Source organism: Hydra viridissima, unplaced genomic scaffold (genome assembly GCF_058129835.1).
Source record: "Hydra viridissima isolate aposymbiotic clone 2 unplaced genomic scaffold, HvirCarnegie_v1 scaffold_5, whole genome shotgun sequence".
Taxonomy (NCBI): Eukaryota; Metazoa; Cnidaria; class Hydrozoa; order Anthoathecata; family Hydridae; genus Hydra; species Hydra viridissima.
Window position 1 is genome coordinate 10,742,846 of NW_028324304.1, and position 21,413 is coordinate 10,764,258.

The 21,413-nt window shown below is 30.2% G+C and overlaps 1 protein-coding gene and 4 pseudogenes across 3 annotated transcripts in view; 1 reads left to right on the forward strand and 4 right to left on the reverse strand.

The window, feature by feature from the left end:
- The window catches only part of LOC149888608 (uncharacterized), a 28,760-nt gene extending 8,078 nt beyond the window's left edge, over positions 1–20,682 (forward strand). Inside the window, exons 2-16 of one of the 2 annotated variants that reach the window (XM_090087393.1) lie at positions 8,076–8,177; positions 8,347–8,403; positions 8,592–8,619; positions 16,005–16,059; positions 16,150–16,301; positions 16,445–16,567; positions 16,658–16,705; positions 17,859–17,961; positions 18,085–18,444; positions 18,520–18,626; positions 18,723–18,814; positions 19,039–19,065; positions 19,158–19,231; positions 19,680–19,838; positions 20,065–20,682. In XM_090087393.1, coding sequence (XP_089943519.1) covers positions 8,085–8,177; positions 8,347–8,403; positions 8,592–8,619; positions 16,005–16,059; positions 16,150–16,301; positions 16,445–16,567; positions 16,658–16,705; positions 17,859–17,961; positions 18,085–18,444; positions 18,520–18,626; positions 18,723–18,814; positions 19,039–19,065; positions 19,158–19,231; positions 19,680–19,838; positions 20,065–20,260 — 1,674 coding nt within the window. In that variant the 5' untranslated portion in view covers positions 8,076–8,084 and the 3' untranslated portion in view covers positions 20,261–20,682. The remainder of the gene's footprint in view (positions 1–8,075; positions 8,178–8,346; positions 8,404–8,591; positions 8,620–16,004; positions 16,060–16,149; positions 16,302–16,444; positions 16,568–16,657; positions 16,706–17,858; positions 17,962–18,084; positions 18,445–18,519; positions 18,627–18,722; positions 18,815–19,038; positions 19,066–19,157; positions 19,232–19,679; positions 19,839–20,064) is intronic. The other variant, XM_090087394.1, reaches the window with a different exon arrangement.
- LOC149888610 (uncharacterized) lies at positions 53–2,008 on the reverse strand (annotated as a pseudogene).
- On the reverse strand, positions 2,213–3,631 carry LOC149888611 (zinc finger BED domain-containing protein 4-like; annotated as a pseudogene). Its single transcript, XR_016452487.1, has 2 exons — positions 2,805–3,631; positions 2,213–2,570 (listed from the first exon to the last, which is right to left on the reverse strand). The product of XR_016452487.1 is annotated as a zinc finger BED domain-containing protein 4-like (transcript).
- LOC149888612 (zinc finger BED domain-containing protein 4-like) lies at positions 3,629–4,671 on the reverse strand (annotated as a pseudogene).
- LOC149888613 (uncharacterized) lies at positions 5,329–7,117 on the reverse strand (annotated as a pseudogene).
- Positions 20,683–21,413: the final 731 nt, after the last annotated feature.

Sequence of the window (21,413 nt, forward strand, 5' to 3'; positions counted from 1 at the left end):
CTTTAATGAACAAAAAAAGTAGAAAATTCTAAAGTAATACATACATAGTGCACTAGAATAATACATAACATAGTGCACCAGAATATGAAGGTGATTGTTCCTCTGTTGTTGAATAAAGAAGTAAAAAAGTGTCAGCTAAAAATAAAAAATTCAGTAATAGTGTAGATTAAAAATATATAAATAGTGTAGATTAAAAATATATAAATAGTGTAGATTAAAAATATATAAATAGTGTAGATTAAAAATATATAAATAGCGTAGATTAAAAATATATAAATAGTGTAGATTAAAAATATATAAATAGTGTAGATTAAAAATATATAAATAGTGTAGATTAAAAATATATAAATAGTGTAGATTAAAAATATATAAATAGTGTAGATTAAAAATATATAAATAGTGTAGATTAAAAACATATAAATTTTGAAAAAATTGAAAATTAAGAGACAAAGTGTACCAGAACACAGATTAGATTGTTTGAAAGTAGATCCAGATGACAAATTAGAGTCAAAAGATCTTTTTAACGGTTTTTTCAACACAGATTTAAAAACTGGCGTAGGCAAAGGAAAATCATGTAACTCTAAAACATAGTAGTTTTATTATTTTTTTAGCATTTAGAAAAACATAGTAATTTACAATATAGATTTGACATTAAACAAATAAAAATAAATAATTAACATAAAAATAGTTAAATGTAATTATACCATTAACATTACTTTTCACTTAAAAGGTATCTTTGAAATACAAATATCTATTTCATCTTCTTCCTCTGCTGCTGTGGTGTAACAATATTCTTTTAGTTCCTCAATATTATCTAAAAAAATCAAAACTCTTGTAAATCCAATATAAAAATCAGATATTTTGCCAGCACATACATGATGGCAAAATATCTGATGTTTACTCTTTTACCCCCCCCCCCCCCGGCTATTAAATTTTAGAAAAAATTCCATCCAAGACAAGACAATTTTTTATAAAAGTTTTCTTTTTCACTACTTACGTTACGTAATATCATTCATTCAAAAAAAAGAACGTTCTATTTTCTTCTTTCTATCGTTACGTCATTATTCATTAAAAAAGAAATTTTCTTCTTTCTATCGTCACTTCATATCCTTTACAGTACTTATTTACTTGTATACGTTGTAATATCAGAGTGTAAGAACGAAATGGCGACTGCGAAAAGAATTTTTAAAAGGACAGAAAGAAGCCAATATAGTAACGTAGAAAAAATGGAGCTTGGAAAAATTGTGGAAAAGTTCAAAGAAGAGTACGATGCCGAAGTGATAAAAAAACAAAGGAAAGACGAAATACGATGCAAAAAGAAAACGACACGTACCAATAAAACCGACAACTGGATATGTTGCAAAGTCTGTCCGATTCTTTTATGCTGATTTGGTCGATGTTTAGACTTTAGTACTTCTTTATTATATATTTACTTGTTTTCAGACACTAATATATATGTTAATAATTAGCAAAAACATTACTTAGTTATTGCTTTAAGTATTTAAAAAAACTCGAAGTTTTCCAACCCCCCCCCCCCCGCTTTTTATCCAGTCCCCGCCCCCCCCCCCCGCTTTTTAAGTTTTAGTGATATTTCCAACCCCCCCCCCCCCCCCGCTTATTCCAACCTCCTCTTCTATTAGGCACCAAAGAGTTGGATTTATAAGAGCTATAATATATATATATAATGTATATATATATATATATATATATATATATATATATATATATATATATATATATATATATATATATATATGTAAACACACATAGTTTTGTGTGAAAATTTTATACCACTCTCAAATTTGATTTTAACAAGTTTATATTTGTCCTATGTTTCATCCACATCCAATTCATCTTTAATAGCTCTATAATAAGATACACATGCAGGCCAGAATAATATTTTTTTATCTGTATCTATCCACCTTCTAGGCACAACATCTTCTATTTCCTCAAAGTTCTCTATCCAAACAGTTCTTGCCCAAATCATGGTGTTAAACTAAATCATGAAAAAAAAATTTTTTTTAATATCAACAAAAGCCTTATAATATGTTGGAATAACAGAAATAAGTATATAACTTAAAGATCCAAACTATACAAAGAGAGAAGTTCAAAAACAAGAAATGCAAATTTAAAAAATATAAACATGAAGTATAACATATTTTAAGCATAATCGAACAATTTGTGTTTTGTTAGAAAGAAATACAAACTTTTATAATGTTATGAAAAGTAATAAAATATGTTATATAAAGCTGTGAATCTATTTTTTTGTTTCCATTTCTCCAAAAAAATTCCAATTCGCATGCACAAAAGCTGGATGTTCTCCGTGTTCTGCAGTTAGTCGGGACCGTGTCGGTTCATAATTATTTCCCCCAGTACTAAACAATCTTTCACTGAACACAGAAGAAGGCGGAGCTCCTAAATATTTTTTTGCTAGGTATGAGAGGTCTAAAGTACTATTGCTGCTAAAGTGTTTCTTTATACATGTTTCTTTGTAATTTCCCCACCATTTATAAGAAAATTCTTTTTGATGCAGATTAGGCAGTGATAAGTAAAAGTTTATTTCATCAACTCTATAAGAAATGTAAGTAAATAAAAAAATCAAACTATAATAAAAAATCCTAATTTTTATTGTTCAAAATACTAACCATTAATGAATATTATCAATATTATTTTATTTTCATAACTATTATTTATATAAAAATTCATAATAATTTGGAATAACATTTTTTTTTTAATAATTTAAATTAAATTAGACAAGAACAAATTGTAAGCAAAGTTTTTATTTTAAAATTATTACAACTTACATTTTTTCCTTTTTCTCAAAATAAATTTGTGTCTCTGTTGAAAGTTTTTTACAGTTCTTCGCTTTCGTTGATTTTTTTTAATTCAGGTGGTGTTTTTGAAACTTGATAAAAATTGTATATGCTTCTGCCATTTTTAATTTTTTGAGTGGAGAGCTAGATACTTGGGTTGATTCAGATGAAGCGTTTATTTCATCATCTGATATAGTTAAGTTGTCGGTAGTTATAAGGCTCTCTTTAATATCCGTTTTATTTAGCTTCATGTATTGTTCTAGAATATTTGATTTTATAGCCTCTTTCTCCTCATCTGATATGACATAACTCAGTTTGAATCTTGGATCTAAAACTGTAGAAATGTTCAGGCTTTTATTAAATTTATAGCCGGAAAACCTTGAAATAAAATCTTTTTTTAACTCTTCTATTATAGTTTTTATTTCACCTGCATTTTCTGAAGCATAGGCTAGGTACGCTTCCATTGAAACTATAAATGGAACAATTTGAGACACTGATGCCCTGTTTTCACTCATCTCTAGTGTAGCCGCCTCAAAATGCTTTAAAACTAAGATAAGTGTCTCAGCTAATAACCATTGTTTTCTGTAAGATTAGAGGCATTGCACTTTGGATTTCTGATAAAAAATAATGTCAGCGAGGTTTTTTGTTCAACTAACCTTTCTAGCATGTAAAATGTTGAGTTCCATCTCGTAATTACATCTTGTATAAGTGAATGTAGGGGTAACTTTAGCTGTTGTTGAATTTCATGTAGCATGTCCATGGAGGACGAAGAATGGTGAAAGTGTGTGGCAATTTTTCTAGCCTTAGCTATAAGATCATTCACAATTGTTTGCTGCTTAAAAAGCTCATCGGTTATACAAAGTTGAAGAGTGTGGATTACGCAGCTTAGAGAATTTTTTTCTAAACCAGCTTCTTTTATGGCTAATTTCATATTAGCAGCATTATCTGAGAGGACAAAGTACGCTTTGTTAGTTGGTATTTTCCATTCATTTAAAGAATCCTTTATAAATTTTGATATTTTTACACCTGTATGAGAGCCTGTTACTTTTTTAAGTTGAAGCACCGCTGTCATAGAATTAAACTCTGAGTTTATCCAGTGTGCTGATAAAGAATAAAAGCTTAGAATATTGTGATGTGTAGTCCATCCGTCAGTGGTGAAACTCAAAAAATCTGCTTTTGCTAAACCATTCATAATTTGTATTTTCATTTTTTCATAGATTAGAGGAACAACTGTTTCGGCCATATGTTTTCTAGAGGGCATGGCATACCTAGGTTCAAGATGCATAATTAGTTTGCTAAATCCTTGATCTGTAACTAAAGAATATGGCTGAATGTCTACGCATATCATTTCTCCGATAAGCAGAGTTATTTTTTGAGCTCTTTGATCACTTGATGTCCATTTCTTATGCTTATTAATAATATCTTCAAGCTTAGGTTGATGTTTTTGGTCTAGAGTAACTGTAACACTATTGCTAAAGGAATCTTTGCTGTTATCATTCTCTTTACTGGTTGAAGTAGCTATTTTTTTCTGTGTTCATTTTTTTGAAACCATTTAGATCTTCTATTTTCTGAAAAACTTTTACATGTTTTGCTTTCATATGTCCTCTTAAATTGGATGTTGTCATTTTTTTGCCAGATGAGCCTCCTCTTGATATTTTCATTTTGCAAAATTTACAAATTGCCTTTGAACGATTTTTTTCATCAATATCAAAATAGTCCCAGATTAGACTTTTAGTTGCTTTGCTCATTGTTGATTTGTTTTTAATTTATTATTATATCTAAGCTAAAAATGAAAATTCTATGTTAAAAATGAAAAGTCTTATTCCATTACGCGCCAGAAGCGTAGAATAAAAGAGAAAGAATTTTTTTTGTGTAATTTTACTTTAAATGAATGATAAAGTAGCATTTTAAACTTTTTTGTAATTTTTTTGCTTTTTCACTCTTTTTTTAGAAAATAAAAGTTTGTATAAACTTTGAATGAATGAGAATTGAAAGAGAAAACTGATTCATTCGAGACTCTTGCAGTTATTCTTAACTATTAAAATGTTTCATTATATTTACATTAACGTTAAATTAAAAACAAGTTTATTATTAAATTAAAAGCGTTTAAAAAATAAACATTCAATATAAGAGATGTTATATAACTTAATTTCGAACAAACATTTGCTTAAAATTTGCTAATTATAAGAAGTAATAATTATATAAAAACTTTCTTAATAAAAAAAAAAGACAAAATCGTTTTAATTCAAACAGAACGACATTTAGAAAACAAGCTTTTCATTAAAAGCATTAGCTCTAATTAATAAGAGAAAAGGTGGATAATAAAAATCAACAATAAAACTTAAAAAATGTTGTTTTGATTGTCACTGAAATGGAATCTAGCATTTCCATTCCAGTATATAATTCCATCCTATATCCAATATATACTACTTATTTGCTTTCAGGACCGATGCCGATGCATCATGCCTGTTCCCATTGGCATCGGCATCGGCCAAAAGTAGGCATTGGTGCACCCCTAGTAAAAACATGAATTATTCAGCTTCACTGAAACTTTTAGTTTTCGAGATTTTGTATTTAACAAAGATTGTATACTTTGATATTACTTGGCTATTTGAACAACAGGACTCTTTGAGTTTTTACTGCTTTCTTTAATGTCTGCATATAATTTTCAAAGGGAAAACAAGATATGTCATTTAGTGAACAATTAAATTTAACAATATCATCACAAATATGAAGTAAACAGTGAACATTGTAAACACAAAATGAATTTGTATATAAATGTTTGAATTGATAACAAAATAATTAATAAGTTCTCTAGCAAAAGCAAGATAATGTTTCCTAAATTCACTGTCTTCATTTAAGAGAATCACGATTGCAACATGCAATGTTAGAAAACGATTATAAATTTCTTTGCTAACAACACCCTTTAAAACTAAGGGACCAGTGTATAAGATAAATTGTCTGAACTCTGTTGTTTTCCACTGATCTAACTCTGAAAGGGAACGTGGTTGTTGAGCAAATTCAGATGGCATCATACCACATAAGCTTAATAGATAATCAGAATTTTTTTTATTTGGACATTTGAAAGTCTACAATGTTTTGGACCAGACTTTAAAAAAGTAAGTATGCGTCTTATTACACCAAGACAAACCATGTGCATATAATCCAAAATAAAATCAGAAGCACAAGATATTTTAAGTTTAGCTAAAGGAGTAAAAGATTTCTGATGATCAGTGTACTAAAAGGAATTAAACTCCTCAGTTAATCTTGGAGTTGATGGGTTGTTATCAATAAAAACCACTCTATGTTCCTCATAAAATCCTTCAATTTGGCATCGTTTACAGGAGTAATATCCTGTATGACTTTGTATACATTTAAGAAAAGAGCGAGAAGGTGCATCACATATGAATGAAATCAATTTTTTTATCATTATAGTATAAACCTTCACCAATTAATAATAAAGATTCTTTGAGAAAATCATTGAGAAAATCATCCAAGCAGTCTGGTTTACCATCACCACAGAAAAGTTCAATGATAAAAATATAGTTTTCTATTAGACCAACTATTGGCCATAATTGAAGATTAGAAGACTTGAAAAGAGGTAGCCCATCAACATTAATAGTAATAGATAACCCAGTACATTGAGATACATTTTTTAAATTCAAAAAATTATTTATGCCATCAGCAATAGTAAAGTACGCATAAATTCCACCACACTTCCTATCTACTGTAACAACTTTAGAGGGTTTTAAAAGGGTTCTTGCATCTTTTGGTAACTCTGAATGACAGTGTTTTTTAAGATTACTCAAAAGCTCGTTTAATTGGTTTTGAGAAATTTTGCTTTTGGAAGACCACATTGCCAAATCTCCTGATAATGTTTCTGTTGTCAAAAGTGGTGCTGCATTACAAGATTCAAAATTCTCATAATTACAACTCGAAGACTTACTGTTTTCTCCACATTCTTTAAAAACATTATTTAGGGCTTTACAAGGATTTTTAGGCTCAGCCTGAGAAGCATTAAATTCAGGATTCAAATTCGATGTACTATCATTAATATCTCCATCTTCAAATGTCATTATAAAATTCAACATACTTTTATTTAAGCGACGACGCTTCATTCGATTTTCGTTTTCCATAATGATACCTATATAAAACCTTTTGCTAGAATAATGATTTAGAGAATTAATATTGGTCGATATAAAACTTTATATGAAAAATTTCATATCTTTAAAAGACAAGAAGTTTATTCACGCCGAAAGTCTTTTTAAAAACGTCTTTAAGAAGACTAAAAGACGTCTTTTTGTTTGCTAGAATTATTCGAAAAATAAAGACGTCTTCTAGACGTCTTTCGAAAACGAGCAATTTTTCACGAGATTCAGTCTTTTAAAAGACATCTTGAAGATGTCTTCAAGACTTCATTAGAAGACAAGACCATTTAAAGACCTGAATAAGACGGTCTTAAGACGTCTTATGTTTGCTGGATGACTTGAATTAAAGATCGCTTTATGCATTCGCTCAAGTCGCACTTCACGTTTGAAGTTCGACTTCAAACTTGAAGTTCAGTTCTTGAATTCCACCCTAAATTTCTATTGTTTAAAAAAATAGATTTTTAACAATACTCAACTGGCATGGTTTGCAAAAAAACAACAAGGTTGCATGTGTTTCTCTGCACGTGTTGCACGTCCGTGGAAATCCAGTTTTAATTTTGTTCTCCAGATTATTTTCGGTTTTTTCTCGGCAATTTTCCGGTAAATGACATGAAAAAAGTAAAAATAAAGCAATGAAATATAACAGAAAATAATAGTATAATTACTCGGGATTTGATTATATTTGGTATAGATTGGTACTTTGCAGGTGACACTTCCTTGTGTTGTTAATTAATATCACTACGTATACATTTTGTGCAAATTTAAAAGTTGTGCTGATGCGTCTTACAATAACGTTGCAAATCATACGAAGAATAATATCATACCTCTAACCATGGCCGCCGAGAGGGGAGTGGACGGTGGACGGGGAAGATTCCCTGGGCCCCGTGTGTGTACAAAGAAATTTTTAAAAATAATTTTCAAAAGATTTAAATAGTTTTGACTTTTAAAAGGTTTAATTAATTTTTTTTTTTAATTTTCAATGCCCAGAGCACGCTTCTTTTGGTCCTGGGTATATAATCAATCATAATGAGGGCCCCTTCAGAAAACTTCCCCGGAGCCGAAATTTCTCTCGGCTGCTATGCCTCTAATTAAAAACGATGCATTTTGATTTCAGCAGCGTATAATGAATTTATGGCAAAAGGTGCAGAGCTTCATTCACAACGAAAATACAAGACCACTTCCAAAAATGGCTCTTTTCACGTTATTTTTGTTAACGGTAGGAAGGCTTGCTAATTTTTTAATATTTTGAAAGGCTTTTTAACATTTTCCTTTGTAATGTTTGATACATTTCCAAGTATTTACAAAAAATAAAAACCAAATTCTTTATGGAAGTAGTATTATATTACTTTGTCACTAAAATGTGATGATGATGCGTTTTACTTTAGTTTGTCGATGACATGACAATGACGACTTTATTTTCTTATCTTCCAAAGCTTGTAAAGGTATACTTTAGACGCCATAATGGAATTTTAAATCTTTATACCAGGTAAAGCGTTTGACCTAAAATTCAAAAATTGAAAACTCAAAATCTTTTAAATCTTCTCTTTATCTTCATTTGTCTCATAAGAATTTTTTTTTCTTTCAAAAAAACGGAAAAAACCTTTTTTTTATAAAACTTTTTCTTCTTTAGTGGTTTGGAACTGCAGAGATACAAACAGGTAATTTTATTACTCTGAACTTCTAAGATGAAACATTTAAACAAAATTTAAAAAAAATTTTGATATTTTTGTGTGCACTGCAGAAAAACTTCGATCTGACTTTTGTAGTAACGAAAAGGAAAACCTTTCACTTTGTTAAACAGTTTGTCGACATAATTCTAGTTAGTTTGGTGAACTTTTCATCTCAAACTTCACAAACTCACGTGTGTTTTCTTTTTTTACCTTAGCGAGATAATTGAGTAAGTGCCTTATTTTAAAAAAAAAATCAATTTATTGACGCATTTTAGTTTACAATACACACCTGCCCGGAGAGCCTTAAAACATAACAGTCATACTCAAAAAATAAAACCAATTGGGTTTGGTAGCCCACACATCCATGTTTCAAAAAATAAAAAAATTGAAATCATCTGCTTACGTCCAAGAAAAAAAATGACTTTGATTCTTCAGATTTTTTTGTTCCTTGCTTTATTGCCCGGAGAGCCTCAAACCACAAAAGACACATTCAAAAATAAGAAATAAATAATAAAACTGATAATACTATTATTGATATGCATAGTCTATACATAGAGGCTTTAAAAATAAAAAATTAAGCCATCAGTCAATGTGTAGGAAATCATTGTTACTTTGAACCTGTCAGTCATTTTGACCTTACTTTTAATGGAAACGATTTAAAGAAATCGTTTCCATTAAAAATAAGGTCAAACCACCATTTTTTCTTTGAATTTGAATCATTTCTAAACTTAAAACACTGCTGCAAAATAAAAAAACTATTAAAATAGTGTCTATAATTAAACTTTGGCAAAGGCTGTTTCGAAATTCTAAATAATATAGGTTTTATTTACTGTGGGTTTTTTTTACAGGTTAAATAAATAAATATTTAAAAAGACTTAATTTCGTAAATGAATTTTTGAATCAGTTTAAATAAATCCATAAGTATTTTCTCATTTGATTTTTTTTGTCACAAACACTTATTCTGAAGTAGCAAGGTTTCAATGTTCATTAAAGATGCAACAGACATACTTCACCTAAATGTGCTGGCTATTGTATTCAACCACACATCTTTCAAGCCAATTTCCATATTGTGGATGTAATTTTGAATGTTTGTATCTTTGCCACTGAACAGAAAAATCGTGATGAAGAGCTTCTAAAGATTGTTCACTGAAAGGACCAAGGGACTTTTTCTTCATTCTGATAAAATCATCAATGTGAAAAAAAAACAATGTGCACTTTTGGGGTCACACTTACAAATCCTAGACTTAAGAAAGATGTCCAAAATTCTTCAATTTTTTTTTCATATTCCTTGTCAAGGACGTTTCCAAAGCAGACTCATTCAACAGCACTGAAATTTTTGAATAGATTAATGATGGCCAAAACTAATGAATCTAGGTTCTCAAAGAGCTGATTTATCACTTCAATATTTTTCAGGAGTTTTTAGCAATCGTTGCCAGCAAATTGTCCGCCATGATATGGTTGGATTGTGATGTTAAGTCTTTTTGGCCACTCATCTGCTTCTGGCAATGCTTTTTTTAGTGCTTTGAACAAGTAATTTACTATCCCAATAAGCAGTTGAAGTTCCATTGGGGGAATTAGTTCGAAAATGAATTTGCTTGGATCAGCTTTTAGAAGTGGTTTATGGACAACATTGTTAAAAAACTTTGCCCTCCTAATGTCACCACCTTTTGAAAGAAAATCTGTGCAACAATTTTGAAGATCAGACAGCGTCCTGAGCACACCTTTTTCAACTAAGTTCTTTGCTTCACTATCACAGTATAGGCAGGGATGTGAGCTAGAGTGATATTGCAAGCCACATAAAATGTTAGCAACTTTCAAGTCGCAAGAGACCAGAAAGTCTACATTTCCAGGTTGAACAAGCTCAATAAAGTTTTTGATGTTGCTGTAATTCTCATGTAGATCCTCTACAACTGCAATTAGAAATTGCTTTTTAACTCCACTGTCTTTTGGAGCTCAAGAGATAACAATTTTTTTTGAAGGTGGACTGCTTGAATCATCTTCATCATTCATTCTTTGAAGACTTACTGTAAGCTTTAGGAAGTCTCCACCTCCATCAACCCCAACTTTTATGAGATGACCTGCTTGAAGTTGTCTCTTAAGTGAAATTTCTGCTAGAAAGTAAGAGAGATTTTTGCAGTGAACAACTGTGTACTCTTTGTGTGGCATTTTTTCGCCTGATGATGCAATTTTAGTTTTTGTAAAAAAATTTGCAAGTTGCAACCCTGCTTCATGAAAATTTGCTCAATAGTTTGGCTCAAAAAGAGACGATTTGGAAACCAAAATTAGCGTTGTTGAAATTATCTTGACTCCAATACTAGACATGCCTGTAGCTTGCTGAATTTGCACCAGGTCTTGGGCACTTAACTTATACTTTTCTGCAGTTGTTGATTTTGAACATGATGCTCCTTAAGACAAATTTTAAAAAACTTTGTAATGAAATGTAATCTTAGATCAGACAAAATAGGACCATTAAAAACAGGAAAGATTCAAAATTGAAATTACCGAGGGTAACAGGTAATGGACGACCTCCCTCAGTCACTGACAGCCTGATTGTAATTCTGTTACAGAAAGTTCTAGAACATTTAATGTCGTTAGGGATTTAATAGTTTTAAAAGTTTTTAACAGTAAAAACCAAAAAATTGTAAATATGTGTTTGCGGTTATTGATGACAGTTTTTGAAGGATATTTTAGGAAAAGTGTAGAGTATAAATGAAGGAGAAAATTTGTAACAGAGAGTTTTAGTTAGGAGAGAAGATTATTGCTATTAAGTGATTTGTTGATTACGAGAAAAAACTACACTGATTGTCCCACCTGGTGATGATTCTTGACCTTTGATAGTTGCAGAGGCTATCTGTTCAAAAACTTTTTTGTTTTTTGTTGAAATTTCTCTAAGGTTTATATTCAAAGAAGTAGAGTTGTATTTATGAGGTAAGCCTTTCCCTAGTGGTGACAAACAATCTCAACATCTTTTCAGGGGATTTGTGGGATTAGAAGTTGTAGAATTATCCAAAGGATGTTTTTCAGTCAGCTTTAGCTTACCAATTTGGCAAATCAGGTAGTTACAGTTGGAACCTCTTGTCACAGTTTTGACATTGATAGTTGTAAAGAGTAGGCAACTTCCCAGTGGGCATGCATCGTCCGCACGACGTCCCGTGGACGTCCGGCGGATGACTGTACGTCTTATGGACGTCCTACGGACGCCGTGTGGACGATGCATGTCCATTGGGTTGCCAGATACTCCTTTTTCAACCCTTCTAAGTTGGTTTCTACACGTTCCTCACATTCCAGTTGGAACTCTAGAGTCCAAAAAGTCAATGTCAGTTGCAAAAATGTTTTTGAATCTCTCAAAGGCTTTACCAGAAATTGATGAATTGCACTTTTTCATACATACAACACACACTGTTTTTCTACACTCTTCATGAGATTTGGCACTATTGGGCATTTTGAAAGGGTCAAAGTAAAGTTAAAACTGCAAAAAGTACTTGTTTGTGTTTTCATTTGATAAAGCACTAATTTTATTGTCAGCAACTAATAAAAAAATTTATGTTTTTACAGCTTCTTTATTTCACTATTAAATAAATATGTAACACTGTAACATTAAATACTAAGCAATAAAATGGACCTAGCTATTCAAAAAAGATGGGCTTAAAAAAACGTTTAAAACACTTGACTTTTAAAAGAAAGCGAATTAGCAGGTAAAGATACCCCTAGGGTTTTTCAATTTAAAATGGATTAACAATAAAAGCAATCTAGTTTCATTTTGTTTATTTTATATGGTTACTTTTTATCAAATTTTATTTTTTCTTGTGATTATCTATCAAATTTTATAGTTATTTATAAATAAGTATCATCTTTTCTTCCTTATGCGTTTAGGAAAGGAGCCAATAGCATGAGAAAATTCAAAGTCATTTTTTTTTCTTGGACGTAGGCGGATGATTTTAATTTTTTTATTTTTTGAAACATGGATGTATGGGCTACCAAACCTAATTGGTTTTATTTTTTGAGCATGACTTTTATGTTTTGAGGCTCTCCAGGCAGGTGTGAATATTTAATGTGTTTTTAACAGTGCTGTTATTGACTTCGACTAAATCGACTAAAAGCTGACTAGTTAAAAGTCGAAATAAGTCGACTTTGAAAAATCGGTTTCCTTCTAATCAACTAAAATTCGATTTAGTCGGGTAATCATCCTAACATCCTTATTTCTATTTTTTCACTTGATTTAAATTTTTCAACCTTTAATATTGTTATGATGCTGACCAATTAATAAAGAGATATCTTTAAAAGTTGTTTATCTTGTAAAGATCAATTATTTATTAAGATTGAGCCATAAGCGTCTGCGTCTCGTTATTTTTTTATTCGAGACGAGACAAAAGCTTTGTCCCAATTAGCGATAAAAATCGAAACATTTTCAACTTTCAGTCGAAATCCGGGACGATACCGAGAAGAGACGACATGTCCCGGAAAAAATAGGAGCTTTACAATTTCCTGGAATTTACATCTTTTTAACGGGATATAACGAGACATAACGAGACATACTAGTTAATCCTTAATGTGAAATTTAAATAATGAATTTCTGGCACAATTACCATTATTTATTTCAGCTGCTACTATTGATATTGTTTTACCATTTATATAAACATAGCTTTAGCAAAGTTAATGGTAGCAGCTGAAATCAGAGAAAAAAAAATTTTTTTAGGATTGTATTTAACTTTTTCCACTAAAATATCGTGCAAGAAGGTGATAAGTATGTGTCCAATGGCTAAGTTTCTGATCATTGAATACTGACCTCAGTTTATCGCTGAGGTCAGTATTCACTTCTAATGCAAGAGCTTGCTCTACACTCATATTTAAAGGAAAGGTTTTATCCAAAGTACCTTTAAATTTTTTGATCTGTAAAACATTTCACTTTTTTTAAAAAGTGTAATTCTTGCAGAGAGTAATAATAGAGCATAATGTTCAACACCTAGTTCTTTTATTTTTTTCTCTTTTCCTTTGTTCTCCAAGGACCACCCATTGATTATGGAGTTTTCCAGAACCAAAATAGCTAATGGAAACCATTGGTATTCTTTTTCTATAAAAGAATCATTATTTCTACCACATTGTTTTAGTTTTTTTCTTCACTTTTGAAATAAATCTATCTAAAGTAGCCTTAATTTATGTTCTCTTTGCAAATTTCTTCAGTTTTATTTGATTTCGTTAAGTAAATCCTTTCATAATCCTAATTTATCCACTCAAACATTTTTGAGTACTTGATATAATTTTTCACTTTACACTGTTTAACATTTTATGTCATAGTTTCTTTGGCAATTATCACATTAAGTTTCCTATGATGCTTAAGTAAATAATGTTACTTATATATTACAGGAAATACTGAAGTTGTTAAGTAATACTATTTCAAATATGTAGTACTTCTCAAATAATAAATCATTATTCAAAAAAAAAACATTTTAACAAATTTCTAAGTAGCATATAATGAGAAAAATATGTTTCTTGAAACTATATTTGATATGTTGAAACAAGTCATACAAGTAAAAAACTCAAGTTCAAGATATACAAATGTCAATGAGTCCATAAAAACCATTGTTTTCCGCCATTTTCATTTATTTTGATATAATAAACAAATGTTAAAAAAAGGCGGAAGACAAGGTTTTTATGGGTACATTTGTATTTCTTCAATAACTCCCTATACCGCAGGTGACCGCAGCAATCCCTTTCATATTCTAAAAGTTGAAGTGTTAATTAACTGAAAAAAAAAACATCTCCTTAGAACTCAGTGGAACATTTTTTTTTAGCTGGTATTTAAAACAAAAAAGTATTTTATTTTAGAAAATTCTTCTAATTTGAACCAAAAAAATAAGATTGCAATTTTTTTATTCGATATATTTGAAATATATTTGAAATATATTTGAAATATATAAAGTTAAAAGATTATCTTAAAAGTAAATACAAACTTTAATTTAGATTAAAAGGTTTCCATTTTTGCTAAATAAAAATCTCTCATTTTTTAGATTTCTTTGAAACTAATATTAAAATTTTTAACTTCTTTTAACCATAAAATATAAAATATAAGTTTTATGAAAAAACTGTTTTTACTTTTTAAATAAATGATCATTCTTATTTAATATTATTTAAAAAAGGGCACTATATTTACAAAAAAGATGTGAGGGGTTTATAACCGTTTTTTTGTTGTTTTGAGTCACTGTGCGTCATTTCTGGCTGGCAAAATAAACTTGGTTGGCAAAAACTCTTTTTCACTGCGAAAGCGCGAGTTAGATATCTAGTTAATATAATTGATCTGTCTTGTAACGTTTTATAATTATCCGGGACACAGTTTTTAAATTCCGAGACAAAATTTATTTCCCGATTTATAACTTTATTCCGGGACAACCTTTTCTTTTGTCTCGTTATTTTTTTCCGAGAAATTTCTCGTCTCGTTACAGTTGTCCCGGTTCATTTCGAGAAATCGGTTCCGAGACGCAGACGCTTATTGAGCCATGCATAAGAATATCACTTATAGCGGTTTTTAAATTAAACCAAAATATCTAAACATTGAATCTAATTTGCAGTATCGCATAAACTTAACTCTTAGCTTTCTGTATGTAGCACCGCTTCATTAATATTTCCTTTTTCTCATTATAGTAACCAGTTGATGCTTTTAAAACGAAATATTAAGTAATAAGTTATGACACTCAGTTAAAGATGTGAAAAAGTTTTAATAATCTGCTACCCCAAAAAAAGTTTAGCCGCCCCATCTGTCCCCACCCATCTACGTCACTTTTTTTGTTATTAGTTAAGCTTTTATTAATTTTTTGCTTTAATTGTTGTAAAAAATAATTTAAAATGCTTATCTATGTTTTTTTTCTTCTCTACTTTGTGATTGTAATTTTGTTTGTTTATTCGATTTTTAATTCATCTAATAGATCAGATGAATTAAAAATGAACAAAGAAAATGCTCTTGATATAACAAAAGCATGTGTTATTATGACAGTATTACATACGACCTGGTTTCTTTGTTTACTCTCTTGAAGTTCTATTTTTTTCATAGCATCTAAAAAATAAATTGTCAAGCAACATTAAAGTATATGATAATAATAAATTTTTTTATTAAAATATTTCAACTGAATCGACTTCTCGTCGAATAATTTTAAAGTCGTAACAACACTAGTTTTTAAGTAGTTTTCGCGCTCCTTTACAGATGTTACCTCCATCAAAGATAATAAGCTCTCGTCTAGCAGCTCCAAGAGCATAAGCGTGCAAATCAGAACCACCATTAGGCTGCAATAAAAATTTTTTTATAAAAGTATAAAAAGCATAAAAGTATAAATGTTCTTATAATTTTTACACTCATTTATTTTTTGATATTATTTGTCTAGGATATTCTGCCGGAATTTTAGCCTCTTCTTTGTACTTATCACGCATATTTAGCAGGTAATTCAACTTTCTTACAATAACAAACTGGAAAGCCATTCCTGTGAAAGTAAGTTATTCCGATTCTTTTTTTTTTTTTTTTTTTTTTAGTTGTATTTGGGGTTACATCGCTGATCATAAAGGAAGAAAATTTGCTTTACTCGCAACAACAAGCGGTTTGATGCTAGCCACTCTCGCCTTTGGATTTAGTACCAATTTTGCCTGGGCATTAGTTTGCAGAACTTTGCAAGGATCTTTTATGGGTTTGTTATTTATAAGTATTTCTGTTAACGCATTTTCCTGCGAAATGGAATTAGGCGCACCTAGAAAGAGGCGCACCTAATTTTGTTTTCGAAAATGTGTTGTCATGGCATTTAAAATATTTCTATATAAAATTATTTTTCAGGTCTTATTGTTATAAGTAAAGCGATCCTACGTGACGTATGCGACGAAACAAATATTGCATTAGCAATGTCCATTATGTTTACCGGCTATACAACAGGAGGAATGATTGGGCCCGGAATGGCAGGTTTACAACTATTTAAGTTGTAGCTAAAAAAAAGGCGAAACTTGTTTCAACTTTTAATAGATTTCTTCATTTAGATTTCTTTTTTTTAAGGTTATGTCGCTTTTCCAACAGATCTTTATCCCAACACTTTTCCTAAAGGTAAGGAGTTTTGTCACGTGACATTTTATCGCGGAAAAAATTTTTGAAAAACTTCGTCCAAAAAACGCAACAAACGATTTTATGTAGGTGTCGAAGAATGAAAACCCAGCCATGAAAATAAATAGTATATACCTATGTATAATGTTGTTTTTTTTAGAAAAGGTTGCACTACAGTTATTTTTTTGGGGACGTCGTTTTGTTTTAGAATTGATAAAGCTATTTAATTTTAAATGTTTTAGTTTTGTTTATATACAAGTAAATTAAGTTAACTCTTTCGTCCCACTTAAAAATAGATTTTGCAACTATTTATTTATTATGTCAATCAGTTTTTTTTAGTTTTTTTTTGGTAGTCTAATTGGGTGGGTTTATACAAATAATGCTCTCTTACTCTACTTGAATTGTTTAATATTGTTTTTATCAATTATTCCTCTTTCTGTTCTTTTTTTTTTTATACGAATATCTCTTCTTTATTTAAAACGGCTAAAATCTTCTGGTTATTGTTCTTTGATTAATATTTCTTCTGAATTCTGTTTAATTCCACTTCTTTTTCTCTTTTCTTCATAAAACTTCTTGTTTATTCCAATATTTTTCAAAAATTCTCTCTAAGATTCTTTTTAAAAACTTTCTTAAAGCTCTCTTTTACTTCTCTTTAAAACTCCCTCTTCTTCCTTCGTCTCCCTTCTTTCTGTAAAACTCTATTTTTTTTGAGCTTTTATAGTTTTGGGTTGTTTTCGGTTGCGATGCATCATTTATTTATGCATCATTTATTTATTTGGCCGGTTGCTGAGACTCCGTGTTTACGTCTTTTCCCAGTTGTTTTTTTTAGCTTTTCTTCTTTCCATTTTATCATTTACTTACATAACAGGTGGATCAATCACCATGTGTAAGTCTCCGGTCGTTGTTTTTAACTTCTTTTCGCTTGATTATTTATTTGCATGGCAAGTTGAATTAGTCTCAGTGTGTGTAGGTCTTTTCGTAGTTGTTGTTTTTAATTTAATTCTTTTTGCTTTATCATTTATTTATACGAAGGGTTGACGAGTCATCTTGCGTACCTCTCATATTTTTGTATACCATAAATGTTTATCATATATTGATAATGATAATGGTTCAAATTAAAAATGAATTTCGTTCAATTAAATTATTTTATTTCTAGATGGGTTTTTCTTTAAATTTGCAATTTTTCTGCCTAACTTTATTATTACTGGAGGATTTCTACTTTGCATCATCATCGCCTATAAATATATCCCTTCAGATAAGTAAGTTTTTCCATTATGTTATTAAACTTGAAATAAAATTAAAAAGAATATGTTGTGAAATTCATGACAACTTCTTTTTCAAACCGAAATTATATCTTTCACTGTCGTGTTTTCTTTCGGTAGGAAGTATTTCAAAATAGAAGACTTAAAACCGAATCCTGATCATTGCACCATCAACAACAATAAGTCGAATCCTGATGATTGCATCATCAACAACAATGAGTCGAATCTTGATATTTGCACCATCAACAACAATAAGTCGAATCCTGATCTTTGCACCATCAACAACAATAAGTCGAATCCTGATCTTTGCACCATCAACAACAATAAGCAAAGTAACAACACAGTTACTTACACTAAGACTGAATGTATCGAAGTTGAACACCTGGAAAAAGTAAAACACTTAAATTATAACACAACGACGCCTTGGTACAAAGTACTTCAGAATTATATTAAAAACTTAAGCGTATTAAAGTTGCTAAGGTAATGCTAGCTCTTTTGGTAACGGACAGTAGATGGTACAATCATATAAAAATAAAGATTTAATTTTTCTTTAAGAACAAAAGACTGCTTTTATGCTGTCATCTTGTATGGAACATATTCAATTGTAGCCATTGGATTTATTGAAATGTTTCCTGTGTATGCTGCCACCTCGGAACAATACAGTTTGTGTTTGACTTTTTTACGCTAAACTATTAGAATACACTTTTTTAATAATAAAAATATTATTTTAAAGTAATTGATTCATAAATTTTACTTAGATGGATTGGCCATGTTACCAAATGATATTGGGACGTTGTTTTTGGTGACATCTTTATTAACATGTTTCCCGCAAATATTTGTTTCGCCTAAGGTAACTTGTTCTAACAGTACTAAAAACACCTTTTGTATATCTAATTTATGCAGCTACGCTCTTGTTTATGCTAATATAATAATTATGCAATTAATTTAAGCAGTTAATTAATCTTTGCAACTGTGCAAATATTTATCAAAGCACAATCAATCAATTGATATGCAACGTCAAATTAAACGTTTGTTTATGAATAATTTATGTAAAATTTATTCTTTTTCATTTAGTTTTTGAATACATTTGGAGCCAAAAAAGTAAGTATTGGACCTAGATGTGAAACTAATAGCAAAAACAAGGTTCAGTTTTTTGACCTCCTCAAATAACTTAATGATATATTTCCTTTAAGACATTTTGTGGGTGTTCATTATTATTCGCTGTAGTATTATCGCTAACTCCGGTAGTTGGCAACATTAAACACAAGTAAGTTTATATGATGCTAATCTGTTTTTATATTTCAATATATTTACGGAAGAAGGATAAAAGTACATCAATCCAAAGAGTTTCCATTTCGTTTAAACTTCAATTAAATAAAACCTTGCTACTTAAAACCAAGTTTTATTCAATTTCAAAAAAAACTGCTTTAGCTACCTGTCTGTCAGCCTTTAGCTACCTGTCTGTCAGCCTTTAGCTACCTGTCTGTCAGCTATTTGCTTCCCGTACGTTAACATAACCTTCTTCTCTCTTACATCCTTCTTTGACAAACCTAACCATCTTTATTAATTCATTCTTTTACCTAAGCTTGATAGTCAACATCGTCATTCATTTTATTTAAAAGCTCGTTTTAATTAGTTTACTTTACCGAATATTTAAATTTTTTAAGAACAAGGTTGTATGGGCACTTTATATAATTTGTCTTTCAAAAATACAGAACCGCTCGTTGGTTGACATTATTGGCGCTTCAAGTAATTGTTGGTTTTGTGAACAACTGCTGCATGATCGCCGTTAACATGTTCATTAACAACTCAGTTCTTGCTGAAAATGTAGGCCTGGCCAACGGATTGGGAATGTCATCTTCGTCAATAGGGAGGTTAGAAAAAATGAGGCTTGTATTAAACAAATTATCAATCAGATATTATAACTATCAAAATCTATAATTTTCTTCTCAAATAATTTAATGATATACTTCCTTTAAGACAAATATTTTAACTTTTTAAATCTATGATTTTGTTGTTACGATGCCGTAGATTTAGATATTCTACGTATTCTCATCATTAAAAACAAGTTGATATAAAATCTCAACTATTTGGTTTCAGAACAATAGCACCAATTTGCTTTGGAAGGATTTACACGTGGTCTCTCAGTAACATTAGTTCACCTAACCACAATCAACAAAAGTTAAACTTTCCGTTCAACCAATATTTTGTATTCTTTTTAATGTCCGTATTGAGTGTTCTAAACGCAGCGTTTGTATATTTCTTTCCCGACACGTTGAACAGCAACAAGCGTTGAATAGCGAATCGATTGCGATAAGTAGTTCTACAGCGAAAAAGCGAACTTTTCACGAAGAGAAATTTAAAACGCTTTGAGTAAAATAATGTAAACATTGTTTGTTTGAAAGTTAATTCTATTCAATTTTTAATTACATATCTTGTTTGGTTATTTTTAAACTGATAAGTCCTGAGAAATAAGTGTACAAAGTTTAGGTCATATTTCAGTGACTCGCAGAAAAGCCCTGCTTGCTAAACTTATTCTCCTATTGAAATTACTCAAATTAGTCTACACAAATTGCAAGTACCTAGTCTCCCTTTTTAAACTAATCGAGCAATCTTTTTTTATAAGTAAAATTTTTGAAGAATCATTTATAAATAGAATGTCTGTATTGTTGATTGTCGAAATTTTTCGTTTAAAAGAAATAGCATTTAAAATCCTCATGTTTCCGTCGTCTTCAATGAAAGCCACCATTCAAGCCTCCGTTTTTGTTAACACAAATATTACTTGTATGCACATACACGCACGTACACGCACGAAAAGCAAGTTTATCTAATATAACTAATACTCGGGTGATTTAAGGCATGTCTGGCTCTTATCATTTTTCGGTTGCACCACTAAATATTTCTTTTGAGCATAACTTTTTTTGGTAAATAATAATCACTAAAATGAAAGTTGCCAGGCAAAAGTTGTTAAAAATAAAGATATTAATTTTTTGCGACGTAATGGGTTATGACGGATTTTGTCTTTTCTGAAAAAGGAGAATATCTTTAAAAATAAACAAAATGATCTCTAAGCACAACTTTTTCAGTAATGTTCAGTCTAACGGTAACACTTCAGTAATGTTCAGTCTAACGGTAACACTTCAGTAATGTTCAGTCTAACGGTAACACTTCAGTAATGTTCAGTCTAACGGTAACACTTCAGTAATGTTCAGTCTAAAGGTAACACTTCGATTATTGTTATTATCCACTTGTACAACTTGTGATTTGTGGTACGATTAGAAAATCCGACATTTTTATAAATTTCCGGCGTAGCTCCTAACACCACTAAAAAGAGCGAACCGTACTCAAAAAAGAAAAGTGATAATGTCAAAATAAATGTCAAAAATGTATATTTTGCTAGCAAAAAAAGTTTGAAGTTATTACTTATTTAGATCAAGAAAATTTACTAA